At 52.4% G+C, this 24,079-nt stretch overlaps 1 protein-coding gene across 3 annotated transcripts in view; it reads right to left on the bottom strand.

The window, feature by feature from the left end:
* Window positions 1-1,977: 1,977 nt before the first annotated feature.
* The window catches only part of RIN3 (Ras and Rab interactor 3), a 104,552-nt gene continuing 82,450 nt past the window's right edge, over window positions 1,978-24,079 (bottom strand). Inside the window, exons 7-11 of one of the 3 annotated variants that reach the window (XR_004320903.1) lie at window positions 22,956-23,264; window positions 18,724-18,832; window positions 11,400-11,531; window positions 6,046-6,209; window positions 2,989-3,124 (exon numbers count right to left, since the gene is read on the bottom strand). Coding sequence is in view for 2 of the 3 variants with exons in the window: in XM_032482542.1 (XP_032338433.1) it covers window positions 2,804-3,124; window positions 6,046-6,209; window positions 11,400-11,531; window positions 22,956-23,264 (926 nt within the window). In the remaining variant the exon portion in view is untranslated. Of the gene's footprint in view, window positions 3,125-6,045; window positions 6,210-11,399; window positions 11,532-18,121; window positions 18,234-18,723; window positions 18,833-22,955; window positions 23,265-24,079 lie in introns of those variants that run through there. The other 2 variants (XM_032482543.1, XM_032482542.1) reach the window with 2 other exon arrangements.

The raw sequence follows: 24,079 nt of genomic DNA, 5'->3' as shown, positions 1-24,079 counted from the left end.
GAAAATAAATTTCTGCTGTTTAAATTTAAATCGCCCAGTCTGTTTATGGTATTTTGTTAAGGCCTCCTGAGCAGAGTAATTCTCCCCCTTTCTTTGAGTCTCTACATTCTCATCCATAAATGTCTCCCTCAGGGGCTGGCGTGTGGATTAAATAAAGTCACTCAGGGGAGTTGCTAACCAGCGCCAGGCACCCCTGAGGGCTTGGCACATGGGAGACCCTGTTTCTGGACCCTGAATCAGGCCCCCAAACCTCCCTGGGGGCAGAGGTGTACAGATGACAGGGGTCCAGGTAGCCCCACCCCTCCTGCTCTCTGGCCTTTTTTTTCTTTTTTCCAATTTTCTCCTTTTTAAAAAAATTATTGAAGTATAATTGACCTATAACATTACATCAGTTTCAGGTGTGCAATATGATAACTCAATATTTGTATATATTGCAAAATGCTCACCACAATAAATCTAGTTAACACAGAGAATTTCTGTTTTCAGAGAGCTCCTTTCTGGGATGGGGAGCTCACAGCTAAATCAAAAACACCTCAGTGAGCATCAGTCAGATTCCTTTTTTTAAACCAGAAGAATGTCAGCTCAATGAACACCTCCAGGAGAAAAAGGGACACCAAAATCCCAGGACACTTCCTGTCCACGGAGGAAGGGCATGGTCTTCAGATGCTAAAGACTGTGTCACCCACCAGCCTCCACAAACAAGGTCCAGGAATGCCCTGAAAACCCTGCTTACTTACCAGTAAAATGGGTAAAGAGCATTTCTAGCCTCTCTTGCTTGGTGGACCAAAGCATTGACCCCAGGACAGTGAGCCTGGCACACACACACACTTGCACAAACACACACACACGGTGGTGTTCTTACAGCGGTCGCCTGGTCCAGCTCACTGGCTGGCTCTGTCCTCTTGCTGGGAGCTGGACCCCCAGATACCCAATCCACCCCTTGAATTCCAACCCCACCCCAAGAGGGTGCTGGGGTAAACGGATCCCCCTCTGACCTTCCTGGCCAGCCTCAGACCCAGTGGGAGGCAGTGGGCACCCTGCCTTACAGGTGGGGGCACCAGGCTGCCTAGTCAGCTCAGCTCAGGGCTGCAGGAAGCACTGGAAGCTCAGGAAGGGGAATGTCTGCATCGAGGGGTGGAGGAGGAAAGGACAACCTGGGAGCATGGCTAGCTACCCTCAGCTTCTGTGTATACGCCTGTTTTCTCTTATCTGTGACACCGATCCCCAGCCTGGAAAGTCCTCCAGGGCTGGCTGGTTGGCTGCATCCTGGAGCAATCCCTGCATCTACACAGGGCTGGCTCTGAGCCAGAGTCCGATTGATGTTTGTTGACTGGCTGAATGAGCTGGTTGCTGCCCAGGAGGGTAATTCAAGCAAGTCCAGCAGATGAGCCCTGAGCGCACTGCTCACTGCTGTTCATATCGGGGCTAGATGCAAACTTTGTTTTGTTCTCTGCTGTTTCCCATGGCCTAGAAGAGTGTTGAACAGGCCCTCAGCAGACACAGATTTTTAATCAATGCTGAGGACATAGGCATGAATGGTCCAAATCTTGGGAGAAAGCAGAAGTATCAACAGACAAATGCAATTTGATGAGATCTCTTTTGGGAGAGAGAAGCCCAGGAGGCCGTGAGACGTGGACAAGGCCTATTTGGTCAGCCTAAGAATCAGAGAAGGCTTCCTAGAGGAGATGGGCTTTGAAGGATGAGTAGGAGTTTGACCAGGCATATGCTATATGGAATGCTCTTCCTAGAATATATAGAGGCAGGAATGATGGGAACCACAGATGTTGGGAAGGAAGATGACTAGGATGAGGGGGAGACAGGGGCCAGGGCCCTGAGGGCTGAGAGGATGCTGCAGATTCTGTCAAGAGATAGGGCCCTTAGTAGAAAGGAGGTGGTTTTCTGTACCCCACCTGGAAGAGGGTTAGGTGGTTAGCGGGCGGCCTGCCTGGCTGAGCACGCAGCCTTGAGAAAAGGAGATGCTGTTTCCAAAAGGGTTTTTATTAACCACTCCCCACAGTGCCTCCTGCCACAAGTGCTGCAGCCCTGGGGTGCACCTGCCAAGGAAAGGGCCTGGTCCATGTCCCCTGTGGCCAAGGCTGGGCTCATCCGTGTAGCCAAGAACTGTCCTCACCTGGAGGTCCCAGTGTACGTCTGGCTGCTCCTGGAGGGGACTGGGAGCTGTGGCAGGGGGACTTGGTGCTGGTAGCTGAAGGCAGGCTCCAGTGCAGGGTTGGGGGGCCTGTCTCCTCACACACCCTGAGATGCTCTTGAGATGCTGGGTGGGTCCAAAGCATCCCCACTCCATCCTGGGGGGAGTATGGGAGTAGCTGTGGCCAGGCCAGTGCTCCTGAGGGCAGTCCTGGGGAAAGGAAGCCCTCTGGGGGAAAAGGCCCAGGATCAGGGTGAGGGTGGCATGTGGGGACAGGGGCGAGGCTTGCGTTCTGTTTGCTGCAGTGGGCTGGAAAGTCCCTTCTTGCTTGGAGCCTCAGTTTCCCTTCATGCCTAATGAGGAACTTGGCCTCTCAGGGCTGTGACTCTCCTCCAGGACGCATGCTGGGGGCCACTGATCATGTTGTTTACATAATTGTCCTGCCACCACGTGCTCCGTGGGTTGCAAGCACGTGTGATGTGTGGGCATCCCTGTTGGAAGTGTGTATGTGTCTAGGTGGGGTCAGATGTGGGGCTCCTGCATGGATGAGTGGGTGCAGCTGAGCATGAGCAGGACTGTGAGGTTGTGAGCCCACCCCGCCCGCTTCTCCACCGGGGTGACCACTGCCATTGGAGGGGCCGCGGGGCCCCGGCCTCACAAAAAGTTGGGCTCCCGAACCACGAGGCAGGGCGGGCCCCCGCTGTCCCCACCGCCGTCCAGGGGCCGGTACACGAAGTGGAAGTCGCGCTTGGGCTCGCTCCGCAGCAGGTAGCCCTTGATGCGGTGGGGCAGCGCCTCGTCGGCCAGCTGGAAGCAGCGCCCGTCGACCAGCACGAAGAGCCGGTAGTCCTGGGGCTGCACCACCTCGAACTTCTCCGCGCACTGAGCGCACAGCGCCTCGGCCAGCGTGTCCGCCCGCGACGCCAGCGTCCGCGACTGCTGCTCGGGCTCCAGGTACGATACGCAGATGAAGTCCTGCGGGGCGAGGCGGAGGAGGCGTGGGTCACCGGCGGGGCCAAGCATTGTTGTCTCCTCTACCCCAACGCTGGAAGCTTGCACAGGGGTGAGCAGCTGAGTGGCCTTGGGCAAATCCTTTGCCCTCTCTGGGACCCACGCTCCTCTCTATAGAGAGGGGATGGCAGGAGGGGTTGTGACGCTGGCGGTCGGGGCACCCGCGGCTGACCCTGCTGTGCGACCTCGGGCAAAGCCCTTCCCTCTCTGAGCCTCACTATCAATGGGGCCAATCTTTTGGATGAGCCGGTGGGCTTTGAGTCTCAGCAATGAGTGAGCGCGCCCCCTGGCGGCCAGTCCATGGGCTCGCAGTCATCTATTTATCTGTCACTCTTCCTCCCTGAGTCCTGCATCCCGGGAGCAATGCCGGGCGCGCACGGCAGCATAAATAAAATCAGAGGTGCAGACCCCACCGCCACATACCATGGTTCAGCTGGAGCAGCTAAGGCAGGCAGAACAGTTCAGCCCCTAGGGCTGGAAGAGCTTGGGGGTAACTGGAGGGATGGTGTTCCAAGGAGGAGCAGGCAGGCAGGGAAGCTAGGGGAAAAGCCTTGGTAGAAGGCGCTGGGGAGCTGGGCCTGAAGGATGGAGCCTTTAGACAGTTGGAGAGGTTGCAGCTCATGAACTAGGTGCACAGGAGTGAGGTGATGCCTGCGAGGCTGGAGATGGAACACTCACAGCTTCCTCCACCGTCTCAGTCCCTGCCTAGACTTGAATCTGCTCCCACTCACTGTGTAACGTTGACCTCTCTGAGTCTCCATTTCTTCAACTGTAAACTGGGGATAACACTAGCCCTTACACCGTGGCTGGGCAGAAGTGGTGTGCACAGGGCTGCCCCCTTGTGGAAGAATGAAGACGGTTCAGCCATCTCATGATGAAGGAATGACACTTCAGAGTGGTGATAATCATAGCTACAGAGTGGTGAGAACCTATGAGGCGCCAGGCTCTGGGTCAAGATTCACTGGGATCACTCCTTTCTTCCGGGAGGAGGGGAAGCATCGCCCACTCCCTTGGGTCTTGGTGGCCGCGAGTGTTCTCCTTGTCCCCTATTGGGCCTCCCAAGTGCCCTTCACACCTACTGAGGACTGTCAGGCTCTGGGCTTTCACTCCCAAGGGAGGGATTTAGGGTGTGGGGTGCAGAGGAGGCGCTGGGAGGGGGCAGAGGGTGGTGCCCTCCCCAGACCCAGGGATAGTGCTGAGAAGGCTCCTCATCCCAAGCCTCCTCCTGAGCTTTGCCTCCCCAGTGGGAGGCAGTGACGCTCTGCCTGGCTCCAAACTGGGAACCCCCGGGATGGAAGCAAGAAGTAAGGAATGCTTGGATCAGGCTTGGACCAACAGTGCCCATATTCCAAGAGTCAGTGGAGGGACAGGTGTGCCAGGAGGCGGTGAGGAGCAGTAATGTGCTTTAGCTGGCTCTTACCAACTCATGCTGGCTCATATCAGCTTGAGAAAGCCAACTGTGTACATCTCTTGCCAACTCCAAGTTCAGTGATGCCAAGTTAGTAGTTTGAAGTTGGCCATGATGGGAGTATTTACACCATGGAAACTGACAGGAGCTAACATCAGAGCTTTTTTTTTTTCCTCCCCAGAGAACCAGTTAATAAACATTGTCAAGACACCATTGATTAGAGGTGGGGGAACATCAGCTTGGCAGCCCAGAATATGTACTGGGGAGACAGAGCACAAATGGTCCACAGTCTTCCTGTGCTAATAGAGAAACTGAGCCCCAGAGAGGGTTAGACACTGCTTGGGGTCACACAGCAAGCTAGTACAGAGCTGGGTTCATACCCTGAGCCTCTGGCCTCCCAGGCCTGGGCTCTGTCAGTTACAGAAGGGCAATCTGGAAAGCCAGGAGTGGGGTTCAGGTCCAGTGTACTCTGGGTGCCAGGGAAAGTTGAGTCTTCAGAGCTATTTACAGCTCTGGACTGCAGCCTGGTTCACTGTCCTAATTCCCTCCATTCTGCATACACCCCAGTCCTACTCTGTCCCAGGCCCTGGGCTTAGGGCCCTTGAGACATGCAAGCCGTGGGCTCTGCTCTCTCAGGGCGATAGCTTCATACGTAGATGGTTACAATACAGTGTGATATATGCTGTGATGGGTGAAGTACCTCCATGAAGCACAGAGGAAGGCACCTAACCCAGGCCATAGGGAATAGGGGGCAGACGGGGGATGTCAGGGAAGGCTTCTCAGAGGAGGAGCCATTGGAGAAACTGAGGATGGGTAGTGGCTGCCGGTGAAGAAGAGGAGATGGACCTGCATGGGCAGAGGCTAAGCACGAGGAAGTTGAGCCCAGTATGTTCAGGGAATTAGGGGTACTGATGTGATGCAGCCTCGAGGTGTGTGGGATAATGGAAGTAGGGGAGGAGGTAGGAGTCTGGCCACCAATGGCTGGAATATTTAGTCTGTATATAGGGAGGTGGGGGAGAATGGGTGGCTGGATTGGAGCGGGGCAGGCTAGGGGCAGGGGGACCCTTGGTAGCTGCTGCATTTGTCCAGGCACCAAAGGGCCTGGCTGTAGATTAGCTCAAGTGCTTCTCAGCTGGGACGACTTACCGTTCCCATCTCCAGCCCTCACAGCCTACCCAGACGTCATAGGTGCTAAGGAATCTTGGACAGTAGTCTCATTCCTCCTATCCCTGTCATGTCTGCCCAACTGAAACCCCGATGCCCGGTGATAATTTTCTTGTCTTCACCCCTTAACTTCCACCCCTAACCCGCGACCGGGCACTGGGCTGGACACACACTGGCAGGCGGGAGCTGTTGTCTCTGCCTCACAGCTCCCCTGGGGGCCAGTTGGCGTCTGGATCTTGAGCTGGCGGGCGGGAGGAAAGGAATAGGGGTAAGAGCCCGCCGGCCTCCTCCCACCCTCGGTCCCAGGCGTCACCTGCACGGAGGAGCGGGAGGCCCGGGCCTTGTTGAGTGTGCGCCGGCGCTCCCAGCGGTGGATGGAGTCCTGCACCTCCACACTCAGCTGCCGGGTCACCGTGATCTTGTCGTAGTTCTTAATGTGCTCCAGGGCTCCGTAGGTGGTGGTCAGATAGTAGGAACCTGGGGGGACAAGGGTGTGTAGGCGGAGCTAGAAATGTCTCCGCCCACCCCCAAAGAGAGGGAGCTAGTCCCTGCTAGGCCCGCCCCGCCCACCTCCCCAATCCCCTCCCACCCCCGCTGCCCGGAGGCACCTGCAGCGGGTCACTGTGAGCTTCAGCCCCGCGCCCACCGCAGCCTCACAAGCTTTCTTAAGTCCAGCCCGAAGCTGTATGGCCCTGCTCAAAGTTTGTCACTGGCTCCCATTGAGACGGAACGCTTGCTTGTTTTTAAAGTGATTTTTAAAATGATTTTGAGTTATAAAATGTAAAGATACAGAAGAAACCGATAACCATAGATGTCTTTAAGGTGTAGAAAGGGGTGCCTTGGAGACACAGGTGGGCGGGAGACTTCTCACTGTATATGTCATATAGATCCTATTGTAAAAACAACTTAAAAATATATGGAGAAAAATTTAATTATGATTATGCTATTACAGTTTTTAAAGATTTAAAGAAAGTAAAAAAATTTGAATTGTTCAATTTCTCCATTTCTTTTATCTTCTTAAGTTAATTCACATGTATTCTTAATATCTAATGTTTAGTAAAGTAACTTAAGCTTCAAGATATTTCAATTTATATGAAGTTTTAAGAGAAAAGGCAAGAGTTTGCACAGATGCTTACAAGTCTACTCTCCTTGGCTTGTTAGAGGCTTTAGTTAAAATTTTTGAGGACTAGCCTTGTTGAGCCCCCTCACTTTAGAGGCTGTGGGGTGACTTGGCCAGGGACTTGGAGCACTTCCCTGGGCCTCCCCACTCACCAGGACTCTCCCCAGCTCTTTGGGGACCAGGGCAATGATTTTTGACATGAGGCCCATTCTGCTAGTGAGCTACCCAAATCCCATCTTCTCCTTCTTCCTAATTAACTGAACTCTACTTTTCTGAGGGGTAAAGTAACACTCAACTGAAAATTCTCACTTCCCAGACTCTCATGCAGCTCAGGGTAGAGGGCAGGAGACCCTGTTCTGGATGTTAGATGTAAGTGGAAGTCCCAGGGTGGGGCTTCCAGGAAAGCCTTTTGTAAGAGATAGACTCAGTTAGTGCATCCTTTCGGGTTTTGCTTGTCCCCCTTCCTCCTGCCTGGAACACAGAGGTGAGCCTGGAGGCACAGCAGCTGTTTTGTGAACAGAGGTGATGGGCACAAAGACAATGGTTCACATCCTAAAGAAAAATGGAAAGAGCTAGGTCTATGATTTCCTGATAACAAGGCTAAAAATTGCCATCATTATCAGCTGCTTACCCCAGGACTTCTTGATGCAAGAGAAAACCAGCCCCTCACTCTGATTTAAACCATGATTAATTACATGAGTTATTTGCAGCCCAAAGCATTCCTAACTGCTACAATGGATGAATCTGACTACATATTCCTACAAATTCCACAACCAACATGGGAAAAGTTCACACCCTGGCCAGGTGGGTGGGGGTATGATAAAGGGGTTTATGGCTACAGGATCACTCACCCTTTCACAGCAGTGTAGGAAGACATTTTTGAAATAGGTATGTCAAGGCCAATATGGAACTTGGTGTCTCTCATCAGAGAAGGGCCGGTAGACCACTCATGTGTCTCCTTTTCCAGCCCAGCTCGAAGCCCACGTGTGCCTGTGTGTGCTTCCCTGGTGCCTCCAGCCCTTGCTGGCCGAGAGTCCCTGTTCCCTACTAGGCATTCCTCCATGGTCCCCTTTCCCATTGTGATCATGCCCACTGGCTGGTAAGGGAGGAGCTGAGTGCAGTGCACAGACTGGAAATGTTCAGTCTTGGAGTCAGAGCACAGACTCTGGGTCTCCACCTTCAGCAGACAGCCCTGCGCTCTCGGGTGAGTTAGTGTCCTCCTTGCTTCCATTTCCTCATCTGCAAATCCCATAATGTGAAAAGTAAATGCAGTGAATACACCTAAAGTGCAGTGCTCAGTAACGTGTGAGTAATGCATGGTGGTCAGGATACCTAAGGGAGGTGTTCTGGAGGCTTCTCACTCCCTTGGGCAAAGGGGAGGAACGCCAAGCCCTGCCAGATCCCTCCTGCCTGCTCAAGCCCTGCTTCTTCACAGCCTGCAGGCCCTCCCAGCAGACTTTCCTTCGACTTGGGGTCATGTAATTCCTGCCATGACCACAAGGTGGCAGGCGACTCCTCCCATTGTGAGTTTTGGAGCCCGAGTTCTCTTTGGGTAGAGTGTGCTGTCCACTGATGGGAAAAACTCATCACCTCTACGAGATATTCTTAGTCCAGCATGGCCAGCTGTCAGCCAGTGCGCAGAGGGGACATGGGTAAAGGAATCCATGAGGGTGCTTCTGGGACAGGTTCGCATTTTGAGCTGGCTCCAGCCAGGTGCCCAGCAGCTGCCAGGCTCTCCCATCTGCCCCATAATTGCCCAGGGGGGTGGAAGCGGAGAGAGGCTAGGCAAGGGCCAGGGTCCCATCAGCCCAGTGTCAGGCCCTCTCTACTTCTGACAGGAAGTCCCTGATCTCTCACTCCCCAAAAACCTGCTGCTAAAGAAGTGGGACCCAGTCACTCGTCTTTGCCAAATGGCAGCACGTGGAACCAGCTGAAAAACGTGAAGGTCTCAAGCGCAACTTCCCGCTGAACGCAGACCTGCTTGTTCACGTGGACTGTGAAACACAAGAGGGCAGAGGCCTGCTCCGTCTCTCATCCTGCCCCCAGCGGCCTCTGCAGACGGCTAGAGCACCCAGATGGTCAAAAAAACCCCAATCCAGCCCGATGCCTTCCCTTTTCCAAGCCAGGGAGGGTAAGTAACTCACCCAAGGTCTCCAGACAATCAGAGGCAGAAATCCAGCCTCCAGACCGCTCTTTTTCCTACACCCTGCGTTAGTTCTCCTCTTAGGATGGAGCAACTGAAGTTCTCAAGAGTGGGGGCTCCCCGAGGGCCTGCCCCTGTCCCGGGCATCTCTGACTCTGCAGAGCGCCAAGGGCAAGGACTGGCCACAGGGGCGCTGCCGCTCCATCCCGTGCCCCTCCAGGCAAGCCCCTCTCTTCACTGTGCCTCAGAGGCTTAGGTGACAGAGCACCCTGTGCACCACCACCCAGTGAAGACAGGAGGCCGAAGCTGGGGAAATTCAGGAACTGCCCCCTCTCCTGCCCCCTGCGCTCTGTCCCCCTACTCTTGGGCCCAGATACTTCTAGCTGGAGATCTCCCAACTGGTAGACTTGGGTGGAAGCCACTGTCCATGCTGGAGACCCCCAAGTCATCTTACTCCCAGAGTCCAACACCTGTGAGGTTGGGCTGTCCTGGATGCTGCTACCTCTCACCCTGGCTATTGGGGTAGAAACAGAGAGAGGGGCAAGGAGGCACCCACACCACCCAGCCTGCCTCCTAGCGTGTGTAGTTTGGCAGAAAGTTTATCCTCTGGCCCTCAGAGCTGCCGCCAGCAGGGTCTGATGCTGCTGGGAGGGGCGATGTGCGAGGCTCTGCCCTGAGTCTTTACTTCCAGCAAACATCCTATTAGATTCCTTAGAAATCTCCCCAGAGGGCCAGAATCTCCCACTACTTAAGTCTTTTCAAAGAGGCAGGCTGCAGGGTATTTAGTCAGCTTTGGGTCAGAAACTGTGAACTGCTTAAGATCCTTATGTAGTTTTATTTGTACTTGGCTTGTCTCAAAACTGTTTAAGGTATGTCTATACATAAAATAGACAGGCAACGAAAACATTGTATAGCACAGGGAACTATATTTAATATCCTGTAATAACCTATAAAGGAAAAGAACCTGAAAAAAATATATAACTGAATCACTTAGCTGTATATCTGAAACTAACATAATATTGTAAGCCAATTATATATACTGCAATAAAAAAATACTTAATGTAGCCCAGAACAGACTAGCTCTCCTGTCTGCAGAACCTCAGCTTTCCCACCTAAGCCCTCTGTGGGCTTCGAGAACAGGAAGAAAGATACCAGGAGGTCATGGCAGGATTGGGGTGGGGCGCTTCAGGTCCATAAGGAGAGGGTAGTTGGGTCCAAGGATGTCCCTGCCCTTTCCCTGTGGCCACTGTGCCTGGCCTGGAGCCCCGTCTGCAGCAAGGACTCAGGCTGCGGATGGAGTAGGAGTCAGGGCCGCCAGGGCGTGGCTGACCACTGCCAGAGAGCCAGCCAGAGCTCAGAGCATCTGCAAAGCCCCACAACCTCACTTCACCCTTCCACCCCTCAAAGGGTTCTCATGGACACTGTTTCTAAGACCCCACAACAACCTGAGGGGCCAGGTCAATCCTTCATGGCTTTACACGCTCCCCTGAGCTTCCAGGAACTCACACAATGAGCCATGTCATCTTCTCACCCCAGAGACGGACATAGGCTAAAAATGCAACAGATGCAAAGAGGGCCAGCTTATCTCAAGAACCGCAAAACCCAAAGGGGCCACTCCGGGCCTGAGATTCTCTGTCTCCATCTTTCGGGGATGATGTCTCAGAGGGCAGCTCAGGGCTCTCTCAGAACAATATCTGGACTGGCTGGGGATTTGGCGGAGGGTGGCTGAAGCTAAGCGTGTGGGAGGAAGTGGTGGGAAGGAGGAAAGGGAAGGGAAAGTGAGGGTGGGACCAATTACACCCTCACCAGCATCCTACAGGGGAGTGCATGGCCCTGTGCCCACAGCATTAACCTCTTCCCACTGACGGGTACCTGGCCCAGGGCTGGATGAGCAGAGGGCTGAAAGTCCCCAGGGCCACCCCTGTCTAAGAACTGACCCTTATTCCCTGCTCAGACTCCTTCTCATGGGCACTGCCCGTCACTTCAGCCTTATCTTTTACATTGTCAGCAACTGCTGTTCCCTCTTCGAAGAACGCCTTTCTCCCTCTTTATCTGACTGGCTCCTATTTATCCTTTGATGCTCAGCTCAGGCATCACCTCCTCCAGGAAGCCTTCCCTGATTGCACAGCCTGATTAATGTGCTCTTGTACCCTCTGTGCCTCCCACCATTCCAGCCCTTGTCAAGCATCGGTGACATGGTGTCTTTACTGGCCCAGCTTCTCCTGCTTATCTATGAGGTTCCTCAGGACAGGAGCTGTATCAGGCACTGTGTTGTGTTCCAGGACTCAATGGAGTCTGGCACCCAGAAGGTGCTTATTGGGCCGCCCAGCGTGGCCCTGGCATGGTGGGGTTGGGGTGGGAGATGGGCCCCAGGAGTCTGGAGATAGGCTGGTGGGTGACTCACCCTCCCCTAGCTGCAGGGCGGGGTCCATGAGCTCCATCATGTACTCCACATTGAGAAGCATCTCCGTGAGGTTGCTGCGGGCCAGCACATACATGAGCACAGGCAAGAAGTCGTCTGCTCCATAGGGCTTCCCTGGGAGAGAAAGGAGGCAGAAGGAGGTGAGAGTGAGGCTCTGCTCAGGGCAAGGGGACAACGGTTCGCTGGGTGGGGGACAGTTGCCCTTGGAAGAGGAACCTTCCTTCTTCCTCCCAGGACAGGGGCGACCCTGGGATCAGCCTCTTCGGGAGGCCTAAGACGCAGTTCGGGTTTAGGAAGAAGGAACTGAGAAAGGTGCCCTCTGCGGAGCAGGCAAGCCCGGCCCCTTCCCCTTCCCAGCTCTTCCCCTTCAACGCCATTTGTGGCCCACTCGGCAGTCATGCTCACAGCACACTTATTCACAGACCCACCCAGAAGCAGCTATCTGTCTGCCACTGAGGTCTTCTGGGGAGGCTCCCCGTTCCTTTTAACCACACCTCCCTCTCCCCCTGAAAAACAGAAGCTCTCCCTCAGTCAGATACTACAAGGTCTGAAGCTCCCCTCTCCAACCTGCATTCTTTTTCCCTAAGCAGTGCCCTTTCCCAAGGGTTGTTTTTTTTTTTTTTAATGTTAAATCTCTCTCAAAGAGATAACTTATCTCTGCTGCTTTTGTGGGAGATGTTCATGGGGCTCAGAGCCTCTTGACAGAAATAGATTCCTTGGGGAAGGAGGGACTTGGAGGTGGGCCTTAGAGATGCCCTGATGGTCTTTCAGGGTATTCAAGAGGATGAAATGAGAAGAAGAATGTGAAAGTGATTTGGTGCTGGTAAAGCGCAGTGGAAAATTGAGCTATTATTGGCATCTATGTTCTGCTTTCTAAGCAGCCTCCATTTTCCACCCGTAAAATGAATAGGCTGATGGGGTTGGTAACACACACCACTGAAAAGCAGAGCCAGACCCTCATATGAGTCCTAGCGCACCCCTTACCAGCTGTGTGACCTTGGGCTAATTGCTTTACCTCTCTGAGCCTGCATTTCTAGTCAGATATAAACTGACACATATAGCCTGACACCCTATGGGGTTCTGCTGAGAATTCTGTGAAGTGATTTACATGGAGCGCTCCTACATTGTCCCCACAGAAATGCCCACTAAGCAAGAACATCCTTTTTTCTTATTCCAGCTCTGTGTTCTGAGGTTCTCTGATTTGTTTCAAGTTTCCTGTGCCCTCCCTGCACAGAATTAGTCAGTTTTAGAGAGAGCCTTCCATAAACCTTTATAAGCCTGAGGCACGACTAAAGAGTTTCTAGGGAAATATAATTTTGTGCTTGGAGTTGTTTTTCATGTTGATAATTTAATTATTAGAATTCTGGCACACAGGAGATTTTTCATTTGATTTATGAATTAGGGAACAAGGCGTGTCTGGCAGCACGGATGTGGAACGGTCCTGTGCCTTTTGGAATTCACCTATAACTCATGCCTTGGCTTAGAGCTGACTGAATTTTTACTCTGCTTCCAAGAAGCATTCCATCATTTTTTTCTTGGTATTGTATCAATAACTCACCAAGGAACAGGATCAGGCAAGTTAATTTGCTTTTGAGCAGTAGTTCTCAACCAGGGTGATTTTGCCCTGCAGGGGCCGTTTGAAGTCACTTTTGCTACTGGCATCAAGGCCAGGGATGCTGTTAAAACACCCGACAGTGCACAGCACAGCCCTTTGTAAACATGAATTACTCAGTTCCCAAATGTCTGTAGTGCCAAGCTGGGAAAACCTGCTTGAGGGGACAGTGGCTTTCAGCCAGAAGGATGGTCCAGCTGTGGCCCTAGGTCTGAGGACTGAGAGGGGGGTGGGGAGAGAAGCCCTCCAGATGGTGGCTCTGTGCCCGGTGGGGATGGCAAGTGCTTTGCCCTTTGCATCTTTCCCCCACGCTCTTCTGGAGAATCTTGGCGACCCTCAGATGGCTCTGGGGCCCATCTCCTTGGTTCCCACCACGTGTGTTCAACCACCTCACTGAAGGGGACTCTCGAGACCCCACATCAGTCCCTCCAAGCACTTTCCCTCTGTCTCCCCAGGACACACATCGCTGCACTGCAGAGGGCGCAGGAGGTGGTGCTGGGTGAACGAATGAATGAATGAGTGAATGCTGAGCTCCCAGCAAAACCTCAGATGCGCCTCTACAGAGACTCCAGGAGTCCTTCTGCCATCAGAGAGAACTCAGAATCACCACTTCCCACTCAGAACGACATTCTGCCGCCATCACACTCCCACGTGATGCCCTGCTGTGCTGAATCAGGGCTGAATCCACGAGCACTTTCACTCCTTCGCACACACAGTTCCCTCTGCCAGGGATGCCCTCTCTACCTCTCCCTCACTAACTTCTCCTCATCCTCCCACATCTTCAACCACAATTGGGTGGTTCCTGCTCCACCTCCCTTACCTGTGACTGTTTCAGAGCCGGCCCTTTTCCTCGGGCTGTGAGCTCCATGAAGGTAGTGATGGAGGCTGGGTGAGCTTGGGTAAGTCACTTAACCTCTCTGAGCCTCTGCCCCATCACTGCCTTCCCAGTATCCAGCACAGGGCTTGGGATGTTGGACACTGACAGAGAGCTGAGCTGAGCTGACCCACATGTGCCCCGACCAGGCACCACTCTGTCCTGCCCAGGGTTGGGGCTGAGGTCTAGAATACTAGGATCCACTGTGGGCCTCAGACAGTGGTGTGCTGGGATTGCTTAGCAACTGACTCTCCCAAAAACATAAAAAGCTCTGATTTGTAGCATCTGCTAATTTCCATGGCATATATATTTCCATAGTGGCCAACTTCAAGCTACCAACATGGAGTGGGGAAGAGATGCAGACGATGGGCTCCCAGTACCATCACTGACTTAGCACACCAGCGGCCTTGGATTCACCAAGCCCAACCTCACTTGATGGGAGAAATTTGCTCCAAGTCTCAAGGCTGGTCAGCAGTGGAGCTGGGATTAGAATCTGGGTCCTTCTTCCCTGATGTGGTGAGAAAGGCCCACACAGGCTCTCTGACTTGAGAGCTATTTGTGGACAAATGTAAACCTTAAGCATCACTTAAATGTGCTGGCTCCCAGCAATATCCCAGGGATGGTGAGGGATGCATTCTCCTTCCTGTGAAGGCTGGAGCCCACGGCTCAGGGCTCAGGGCTCAGCCTTGCACACACAGGGGCCTGAGGCAGCACCACTGAGATGCATGGGCACAGCTGCAAAATAATTCGCCTGTGATGGGAACATCTGCCTTGCATGGATCAGAGATCACGTCCATCAGGCTGTGCCTGTGAGAGCCCTGCTGGGCTGCAGTCTGCATTTCCTGGAGATTCCTGCTTTCCTTTTTGCCAAAGTCACATCTGTTTTCCATCTGTAGATGTTGGGGGGAGCCAATTACATTTTAAAGGGGTGGCTGGGGGGCATTTTGCATGTTTCACCAACTGGGAGAATTTGGAGAAGAAGAGCTCTGATAAAAAACAAGCTGAAATGTGCACACCTGGGTCCCCCAGGCTGTGAGGACACTGGATCAGGAGGCCCCTGACTTGACCACTTACCTAGCTGTGTGATCTGAGACACTCACGTGGAGCCTCAGTGCTCCCATCTGCAAACTGAAGATAATGATAAAACTCACTCAGTCTGTTACGTGGGGCTGTTGTAAGCATCAAATGAGAGGCTGGATTAAAAATAAGGTTCTGCCTTTCAGGAAGCATTTTCTAAAAGAGGGGTTGGCAAACTGTTTTCTGTAAAGGGCCAGATAAATATGTTTTAGTTCTGCCAGCCACATGGTCTCTGTCTAAACTATTCAACTCAGCTTCTGTACAAAAGCAGCCATAGACACTGTGCAAATGAATGGATATGGCTGTTCCAGAAAGAATTATTTATAAAATCAGGTGTCGGGCCAGAGTTGGCCTGCAGACCCTGATCTAAAGGAAAGACTCTATCATCTTATAACTGCCCCTTCAAACCTGTTGCCTGGGCTCTGACTGAAAGCGGTGGCCATTGCAACAGTCCTGGGGCAGCCGAGGCTCCAATCATGATCCATTGGGTCCTTGTCCTCCACCACGATTCCCACTTGAAGCCATGTCCTTCCTCCAGGAAGACTTACCCCAAGACCCCCACTCCCCACCAACTGAGTTCATTGCTCTTAAAATGGGTTTTCCTGGCCCTGTCACTGCAGAATGGAAAAACAAATAAACATGAATTCAGAGAGGCTTCCCCTACCTTCCAACCCAGAACAGCAAACTCCTTCGCACTCTCCAGGCCCCTGAGGCTGTTTCATTCATTCTAGTGGCAGGTTTCGTGTCTGAGGATGTATTTTGTATTTGTTTAATTGTTCATTGCCTGTCTCTGCCCACTAGAGTGAAAGCTTTAGGAAGGCAGGGACTCTCTTTTGCTCACTGTCTATATTCAAGACCTCAGCAGTGCGGGGCCTGTGGTAGGTGTTTGGTAAGTATACTTGCTGCATGAACGGATGAACGTCAGTTGTCACACTGCACGACTCGCTTGTTGAGTGCTCTCCTCTTCCTCCTGAATTGTGACCATCCTAAAAACAGGGACTGGGCTTTCCTGTTAACATCCGTATTGTCAGTAAATGCTGAACTGCTGAATGAATGAATTTCTGTGATTAAAAACACAGGATGGCAGGAGGCGGACACCACTGAAAACGGGAAGTTTTACATGTGCTTTTGCAGTGGAAGCCTTTTCGTTAAGGGGTCTTTTGTACGAACTTGGCTTCTCTGGTTGATCAGAGTTGGACAGCAGGGCTGGCCTGCTGTTTCCCCTCCTCTCCTCTTCCCCTTGCAAGATGTCCCCAGCCCCTTGAGTGTTCCCTGAAACCAGTTTGAAAACTAATGTCTGGTCTGAATTCCCAGCAGCACAGACACAAGAGCTGGCGCCAAGGGAGATTCCCTGTAGTCTGTGGCTGCCGTGAGATGTGAAGCCCGCCTCGCTCCCCCGAGCTTCCCAAAGCTGCCCTTTCTGGTTGTTTGTGCTTTTTGCAGATGCTGCTTAAGTCTCAGTTCTGCTTTGAGCGTCACCGCATCCCTGAGGAAATCACTCCAGCTCCCTGGGTTCCCCTTTGGAGAGCTCAGCCCACAAGCCCGTTGGCCACTCAGGCTGTGGGCTCAGAGACCCAAAGCCAAAAGTCCCAGCCTGGCTGGAAAAGGTATGAGGTCATTGTGACTGGATCTGGCCTCTCTGAGGTCATCTCTGACCCCAGGGCATCCTGGAAAAGCAGGAGGGCACAGCGGTCCAGGATGCCTGGATCCAAGTCCAAGGACCACTACTCACCTGCTCAGATATGACCTCAAGCCTGTGCTGCTTAACCTTGCAGAGCCTCAGTTTCCTTGGCTATAAAATGGGGATAACATAGTGTCCACGTCTTACGGAGTGGTTGTGATGTTTCAGGGAGAAGACAGACAGAAAGCAATTAACATAGTGCCTGCTGGGTTATTGGCATGTGAGAAATGGTAGACGTGGTTATTATACAAGGCAAGAGGGTAACGTGTCTTCTAATCCTCCAAACACATCTCAGAGGTCCCAAACCCCATTTCTGTTGTGCGGCGTAAAAACAAGGTGGTGCTTCCTGCCAGGCCTGGCCCATATGTTCTCTCTGTCTTTCTCTCTGTCACCTGTATGTCAATGCCCAAGGGACTCAGAAAGCCTCCCTCGGCCTGAATCCCTGCATGACTACAGGGAGCAGAGCCACAACTACCCCCTCCCCAACCCTCCTCCATTCTGTTGGACTTACATGAATGAGAAATCAATTTGTACTTGAGTTAGAGATAGCAGGGTTTATCTGTTACAGCAGAAAGTATTTCCTTAACTAATTATCTATTTACCTACTTGTCTATATGTATTTCAAAAGACCAGCCAGAAGTCCAGCACAATACTAATCATCTTTCTCAACAATAAACATTAGTGACTTTTGTCACTAGAAATCAGTTCAGATTTTTTAACACAAATTTAAAAAAACCAACAGTCTGACCTCCCTCTCTGTTCTGTCTACCCTCAGTCAATGTTGCAGGCGGGTCGTTCCATGGCCCTGGGGTCTCCCTCAAGCTCCCTCCTCCCATCCAACACCCAGCCTCTGTCCCTGCCTGAACCAGCTACACAGACTATTGAAGGAAGAGAAAAAAAGCAGCCTGTTGGCCTCCACTGCCCTCTCGGATGTTGCCTGCTTTTTATCTAAGTTAAAAGAAGATTCTTTGTATTCTTTTAAGAAGAATCCCACATTTGCATGCACTGCATTCCTCCTTCCTGTCTCCCCCGCCCATCTTAAGGAGGAGATCTTGAGCTTGAAGCTATTTCTCCCCAGCAGTAGGGTCAGCCCTGAATGTCTGGTCCTGAGACACTGAAGAGGTGGGAATAACTTGTTTGTCAGAGTAATAATAGGAGAGACGACTCTAACTGCTCTCACCAAGTCTCCTGAAGCTCACGAGGAACCCAGTCTGCTCCTGGCTGCAGGATGGATGGCCAGGTTTATTCAAAGCCATTTGTCTCCGTGAACTACCCACTCCACCTGACACAGGCCCCTAAACCTGCCACAGTGGAGGAAGCACGTGATCGGGATTCGGGACCCTTGGGACCTGTCTCCAGGCTGGTGGCCTGGCAGAGTGATGGAAGCACAGGCTTTGGAGTGAGGAAATTCTAGCCCTGAATCCCAGCCCACTCGCATCACGGGCATTAACAACAGCTACCTTTCTGGAAAAGCGGGCCTGGCCAGTTAACTCAGGCCTTGTGTCTCCAAGTTCCATCCTTTCCCACGGTCTCTTCAACCTCTCAACCCCGCAGGTCCCGCCAGCAGCCAGGCTGCAAAGACACAGTTACTATTGCCAGGATCGCACCACAGGAGAGACAGGAGGGTGGAGCTTCCTCCTTGGACAGGAGGGGCTGAAGCAGGGTGGGTGGAGGTGGGGGTGGGAGGGGAGGGCCATTCTCTGCTTAGAGGGGCTCAGTGGTAGAGAGGTAGGCAGCGCCCAAGCTGCAGCTGTGCCCTCCAGGGGGTTGCTCGTGGCTCCCAGGCTTCCCACATGGGGCTGCAGGGCCGTGGACCACACTTTGAGTAGCGAAGCGCTGGAAGCATCGGGCGAGGGGAGGTGAGCTGAAGGCCTGAGGTAGAGGACCCGGTTCTAGGATCACTGAATGTCAAAGTCAGAAGAGAGTTTAAGAGTCATTTGGGATCTGGCTGAAAATGCTTAACCTCAGTCTAACCATGAGGAAACATCTGACAAACACAAAATGAGGAACTTTCATTATAAAGAAAAAGATGGGGGCGGGGAGGGCAACCTGTATTCCTTACCATATCCACTTCATAAAAGGCAAAGAAAGGCTGCAATGTTCCAGGTTAAAGGAGACAACTAAATTCGATACCCGACCCTTGACTGGATCCTGAACTAGAGGAGGAAATGCTAAAAAAAAAAAAAAAAAACCCTGTTAGATCAGAGACAACCTGCAATACAGACAGTGGAATGGAGAAAAATATGGTACCGATGTAAATTTATGAAGCAGACTTAACTGTGGTTGTGCGATGGAATGTCCCTGCTCTTAGAAGTATTTAGGGGTAAGGGGCCAAGATGTATATAACTCAGCCTCATATGATTCATGAAAAACTTCCATTTGCGTAGAGACAGAATATAAATGATAAAGCAAACGAGATAAGATACTAACAGTCCACAAAGGGTACGTGGACGTACCTCTTTTCATGCACTGTTTTGAGTCTTGAAATTTTTGAACTCTGAAATTATTTCCAAATGTCAGGTTTGGGAAAAAAAAAAAAAAGCCCAAGAATTTAGCAGCAGAACTGGTTCTTTCAAACAAAATCCCAGGTGGAACCCTGGGTGTAAAAGAGAGGACAAGCAGGGTTGTCTGGGGTCAAGTCCAGCTTAGGGTCCCACCGGTGGCCCCTGGGGTGCCTCCTGGAACCCAGCTGGGAAACCACCGAGTGGGTTCAGCCTCCATGATTCTGGGAACATGGTGAGGAGGCAGCCGTTCCTGCATCCTCAAGTCTATTGGACACTCATGCACACGTTTAGTCCCATGTGATCCTTGCAGTAGCCCCGATCCTAGCCTGTTTTTAAGTGAGAAAACTGAGGCTCTGGAAGGTTAATACCTCCTTGGGGGCCTACATCAGCCAGGGGGCCTACGTGCTCTCCCATGCCCTGCATGGCAACCTGAGAGGCATGTCTTGTCATCCCCATTTTATGCACAAACAGAGGCCCCATGAGACTCAAGCCCAAGGCTGCCGCACTGGAGTTGGGGCTCAAACCCAGGTCCTCGGATGAACTCCCAAGTCCCTCCTCTTCTGGGCAGAAACTGCTTCCTCCCAGGTGAAGAGGCTGAGGCTCCTAGTGGGGCAGCCTTGAGCTGCTAAGGGCAGAGGTGAGATTGGGAGCCACTGGATTCACAGACCAGTCAGTGCTCACTCAGCAGTGGGAGGGAACACACTGTCTCTTTCTTGATGAGAAACCCATTTGTTCCTGGTGAGGAATCTTCACATGGAGCCCTGATCTGGCCCTGAATTTCTGGGCTCAGAGCCTTCCTGCCAGGAGCTGGCTTCTGAATCAGCAGAGAGATGCCCACCTCCTCCCACCCCCCACCCCTTCCCCCACCAAGGGCCAAGGACAAGGAAACTACGAGCAGCCTTGTTCTGCTCTGTCTTTCACAGGCTGTGCCCTGGGCTGGGCCCACCTGGCAACTGTCTTTCTTCTCCCTCCAATTTAGCCATTCCCTTCCCCCATTTCCTGCTCTCTGGTAAGATTTTAGCCAGTAAATTCACTGTTATCAAAACTCATGGTGTTTGAAGTTAATGCCAAAACACTGGATGTTTATAAGAACTGCAGGAATCTCAAGGCTCCTGAGTAAATGGGGACTCACTGAGGATGCAGTCACCCTTTTAGGGCCCAAAGCTGCCTTCTTGATAGCGTAGAGCCCTTGGCCCTGACTCTACCCCGAGCCTGGCCTGGCAGGGAGAGTGGCTGCCCACATCAGCAGTTCAAACAGGGAAGGTAACTGTCCCTATTAAGTGTGGTTGGATGCAAACTGCAGACTCATCTAAATGTCACAATGGCCCCGCAAGGTGGGTATGGTGCCAATTTCACACGGGGGAAACAGGCTCGGAGCACTGAAGTCACCTGAACACAGTCTTACAGCTGTAACAGAAATCTGGATCTTTCTCTGCCAAATTCTTCCAAGGTCCCAGGCCCACCTGTCTGTTCTCCCTGAGGCTGCTCCCAGCAAAGGGTCCTGTGGGGCTTTGGCTCTTTCCCCATTTACTGCCGCTCCTGCTCCACACCATGCAGGACACCCCTGAGCCTGCCTTCCTCCAGGGCTGCTGCTGATCAGGGGCTGCCTCGCCCTGAGGGCTGCCACGCCGCCATGGGGACTTCACTTCAGCTCCACATCCCTGCTGGGGGCTTGTGGACACTTTCCAGGGTTACACACGCTGGGAGCGAGTGTGTCTGACTCTGAGAGCTCTGGGTGGTGCAGCCTGTGCGCTGACCCCGCCTTACTTCCTTGGGGATGCTTGAGGAGGTTGCTCAGTTGCGGGGCTCACATGCCGGTCTGTTCTCTGGGCTCCAGACTGCACAGGACACCCAGTCTCCAAGTCTAACTTCCACTCCATGAAAAAACCCTCCACTTCGACATCCCATCTATGCTACAACCCTCTCTCTTCCAAGCACATTTCCAATATTGTGATAAAGGGTTAATGTGCAGTTGTAACTCAGCATGGTATCTGCATATGGGCAAAAACATTCATTCCCATAATTGACCGCTGGACACGTGTCAGTTTAATCCAAAAGAGTGATTCCAACCTGGAGTTGTGGCTTGTGCCAGGTCTGTGAGGGAGCTTTTCTAGGGTGAAGGGACTTTGTACCATCCTCTAATCATACACGAATAAGTGCTTTCCATTGGCCAAGCTGGCCTGCTCTTCTCCCAGGCAGATGGAGAACCCTTCCCCTAAGACAGCTACCATTGGCTGAGCCTACTATGCCCTGAGGCTGACATTTTACATACATTGTTTCCAATATTCCCAAGTGACCATGTGTGTCTCCTGAACCATTAGGGGTCTTAGTTTCGCCTCTTTGTGAAATAGCTTCCTCAGATGAAGAAACTGGGTCTTAAAGGGTTAAGTAAATCATTCAAGGTCACACAGGTAGTAAAGGACAGTTTAGGAATTTGAACCCAAGTCTGTATGGCCACAGAGGCAACCATCCTTCCACTGTCCATTACCATGGTTGTCATGTACAGTTACACAGGTTGCTTATTGCACAAGGGCATCCAGCTGAAGGGGTAATAAGGGGATGAAATCCAGCCAGCATTCTGTTCACTAAGGTGTGCACCATGGCACGGTGATGCCTGTTCTTGTCTGCCTGGAGGAGCACAGTGGTAAACTGATTATAAATGGTCCTAATGATTCCCTCCTTACATCTGAAGCCCTTGCCATGTGTCTTTGCAGTTCTTCTCATCAAGAAGGGAAGTCTAGTTCCTCACTTCTGAAATCTGGGTTAGTCTTGTGACTAAACATGTCAGAGTGGCGCTGTGCCAGTTCCAGCCCAGGCCAAGAAGCCTAGCAGGCTGCACTTGCCCTCTTGGACCCCAACCACTGCCGTGGGCACAAGCCCGGGCTAACCTGCTGGAGGATGAGAAACACCTGGCCCAGTCCCCCCAGTTCCAGACCAATCAACAGCCAATCAATCACCTCACATACGAGCAAGGCCATCCTAGCCCAGCCAGCTTCCCAACAACCTCCTCTGACCCCGGACCGAAGCTCAGGCACACCTGCCCAGATCAGCAAAACTGTCCCACCGACTTCTGTAACTGACTTACGTGACCACTATGGGTTGAACTGTGTCCTTTCAAAATTCACATGTTGAAATCCTAGCCCTCAGAGTATGACCTTATTTGGACATAGGGTCATTGCAGATGCATTTAGTTCAGATGAGGTCATGCTGGTGTAGGTGGGCCCCTAATCCAACATGACTGGTGTTCTTACAAAAAGGAGCAATTTGGAGACAGACATGCACACAGAGAGCACACCACGTGGAGGCTGGAGTGAGGTTGTCACAGGCAAGGGACTACCAGAAGCCAGAAGAGGGGCCGGGAACACATCCTTCCCTGCAGCCTTTAGAGGGACTGTGACCCTGCTGAAACCTTGATCTCAAACTGCCAGCCTCCAGAACTGCAAGACAATACATTTCTGTTGTTTGTCACCAGTTTGTGGAACTTTCCACGCCAGCCCTAGGGAATGAATATAGCTCCTTTTCCTGATTCATACAAAGGCAGAGCCTGGGCTGGGTTCCCTGCTTGCTTCCAGTGCGACAGCCAACCCTGGCCCTCCTCCCAGCCCTCAGGGAACCCCAAACGGTGCCCAGGAGTTCCACCCCTACTGTGCCTACTCCTGCCCCAGCAGGCCTCTGAATCTGGGGAGGCTTCTCTAGTGCCTTCCCAGGGCTCTGGAGGGGAAGGGGTCACAGACCCATATAGAGAGAGCCCCCACCCCCCAGCCCAGGCCCCTCCCGGCTGCCCTCCTACCTGGGTTGCCGAGAGCCATGGAGTCATAGATGAGCTTACAGGTCTTGAGCAGGATGGAGATCTTCTTCTCGGGCGAGTAGGCCTTGTGCATGCTGGCGAACTTCTGCAGGATCTTCTCCATGATGGGCACCTCCGGCACGCTGGTGGTCACGCCCAGGTCGGTGGTGGTGGTAGCCAGGATCACCAGCTGGTTCTCCTTGAGCTGCTGCAGTGAGCCATCCTTGCTGTGGATCTCACGCAGGCACGAGTTGATGGCTTCCTTCAGGGGCTTCAGGACACACTTGTACAAGGCAGACTCCACAATGGCTTCTGCAGGTGGGCGAGAAAAGGAGGGTGAAGAAAGAAGCAGCTGCAGGGGTCCTGCCCTCAGGTCTTGTTGCCCAACAGCATGGCTATCCCCCATCCCTGGTCCCTGGAAGGCTATCCAGCCCTGGCAGATACACCCCACAGTCTAACACATGAGACACCATAGCACATTCTGCAGAAAGCCGCACCGCCAAGGGCACAGAAGCCCCTGGGACCCATACATGGTATCCTAAGGCTTTTCACAGGGTGTGGCACAGATTACACTCTCACAGGGCTGCCTACCAGTACACAACCTCAGAGGACACTAATTACATGGGAGTTGTGCAGTACAAAACTGTGCAGCTTTACCTTGAGGGCATGGGTGCTCAGTAAATGTTTGCAAGAGTTAATCTTGATGTCTCTCTTTCAAGTCCCAAATCCACCTGACTGTAGTCTCAAGAATACAGTATAGCTAATACCTGACATCTCATCACTTCTACGCTACTGCCTTGACCTGGGCTATCATCATCTCTTGCCTGAGTTATGTTAGTAGCCTCTTGCCCTGGCTTCTTTTAGTCCATTCTCAACACAGCAACCAGCATAATCCTGTTATGCCATGTCTGATCATCACCTTCCTGTGCTCAGAACCCTGTAATGGCTCACACTGAATGCACAATAGAAGCCAAACTTCTCCCCATGGCCTATAATCCCCGTCTGTGATTGGTCCCTGTGGCCTCTCTAACTCTTCACCAAGCTTGCTCATTGTGCTTATGCTGCTCCAGCCACCCTGACCTTCTTGCTGCTCTGCCAACCTGCCAGGCTTGCTGCTGCCTCAGGGC

The sequence above is a fragment of the Camelus ferus genome, chromosome 6 (genome assembly GCF_009834535.1).
Source record: "Camelus ferus isolate YT-003-E chromosome 6, BCGSAC_Cfer_1.0, whole genome shotgun sequence".
In the NCBI taxonomy this organism is placed as follows: domain Eukaryota; kingdom Metazoa; phylum Chordata; class Mammalia; order Artiodactyla; family Camelidae; genus Camelus; species Camelus ferus.
This window is presented reverse-complemented; position numbering and strand designations above follow the sequence as displayed.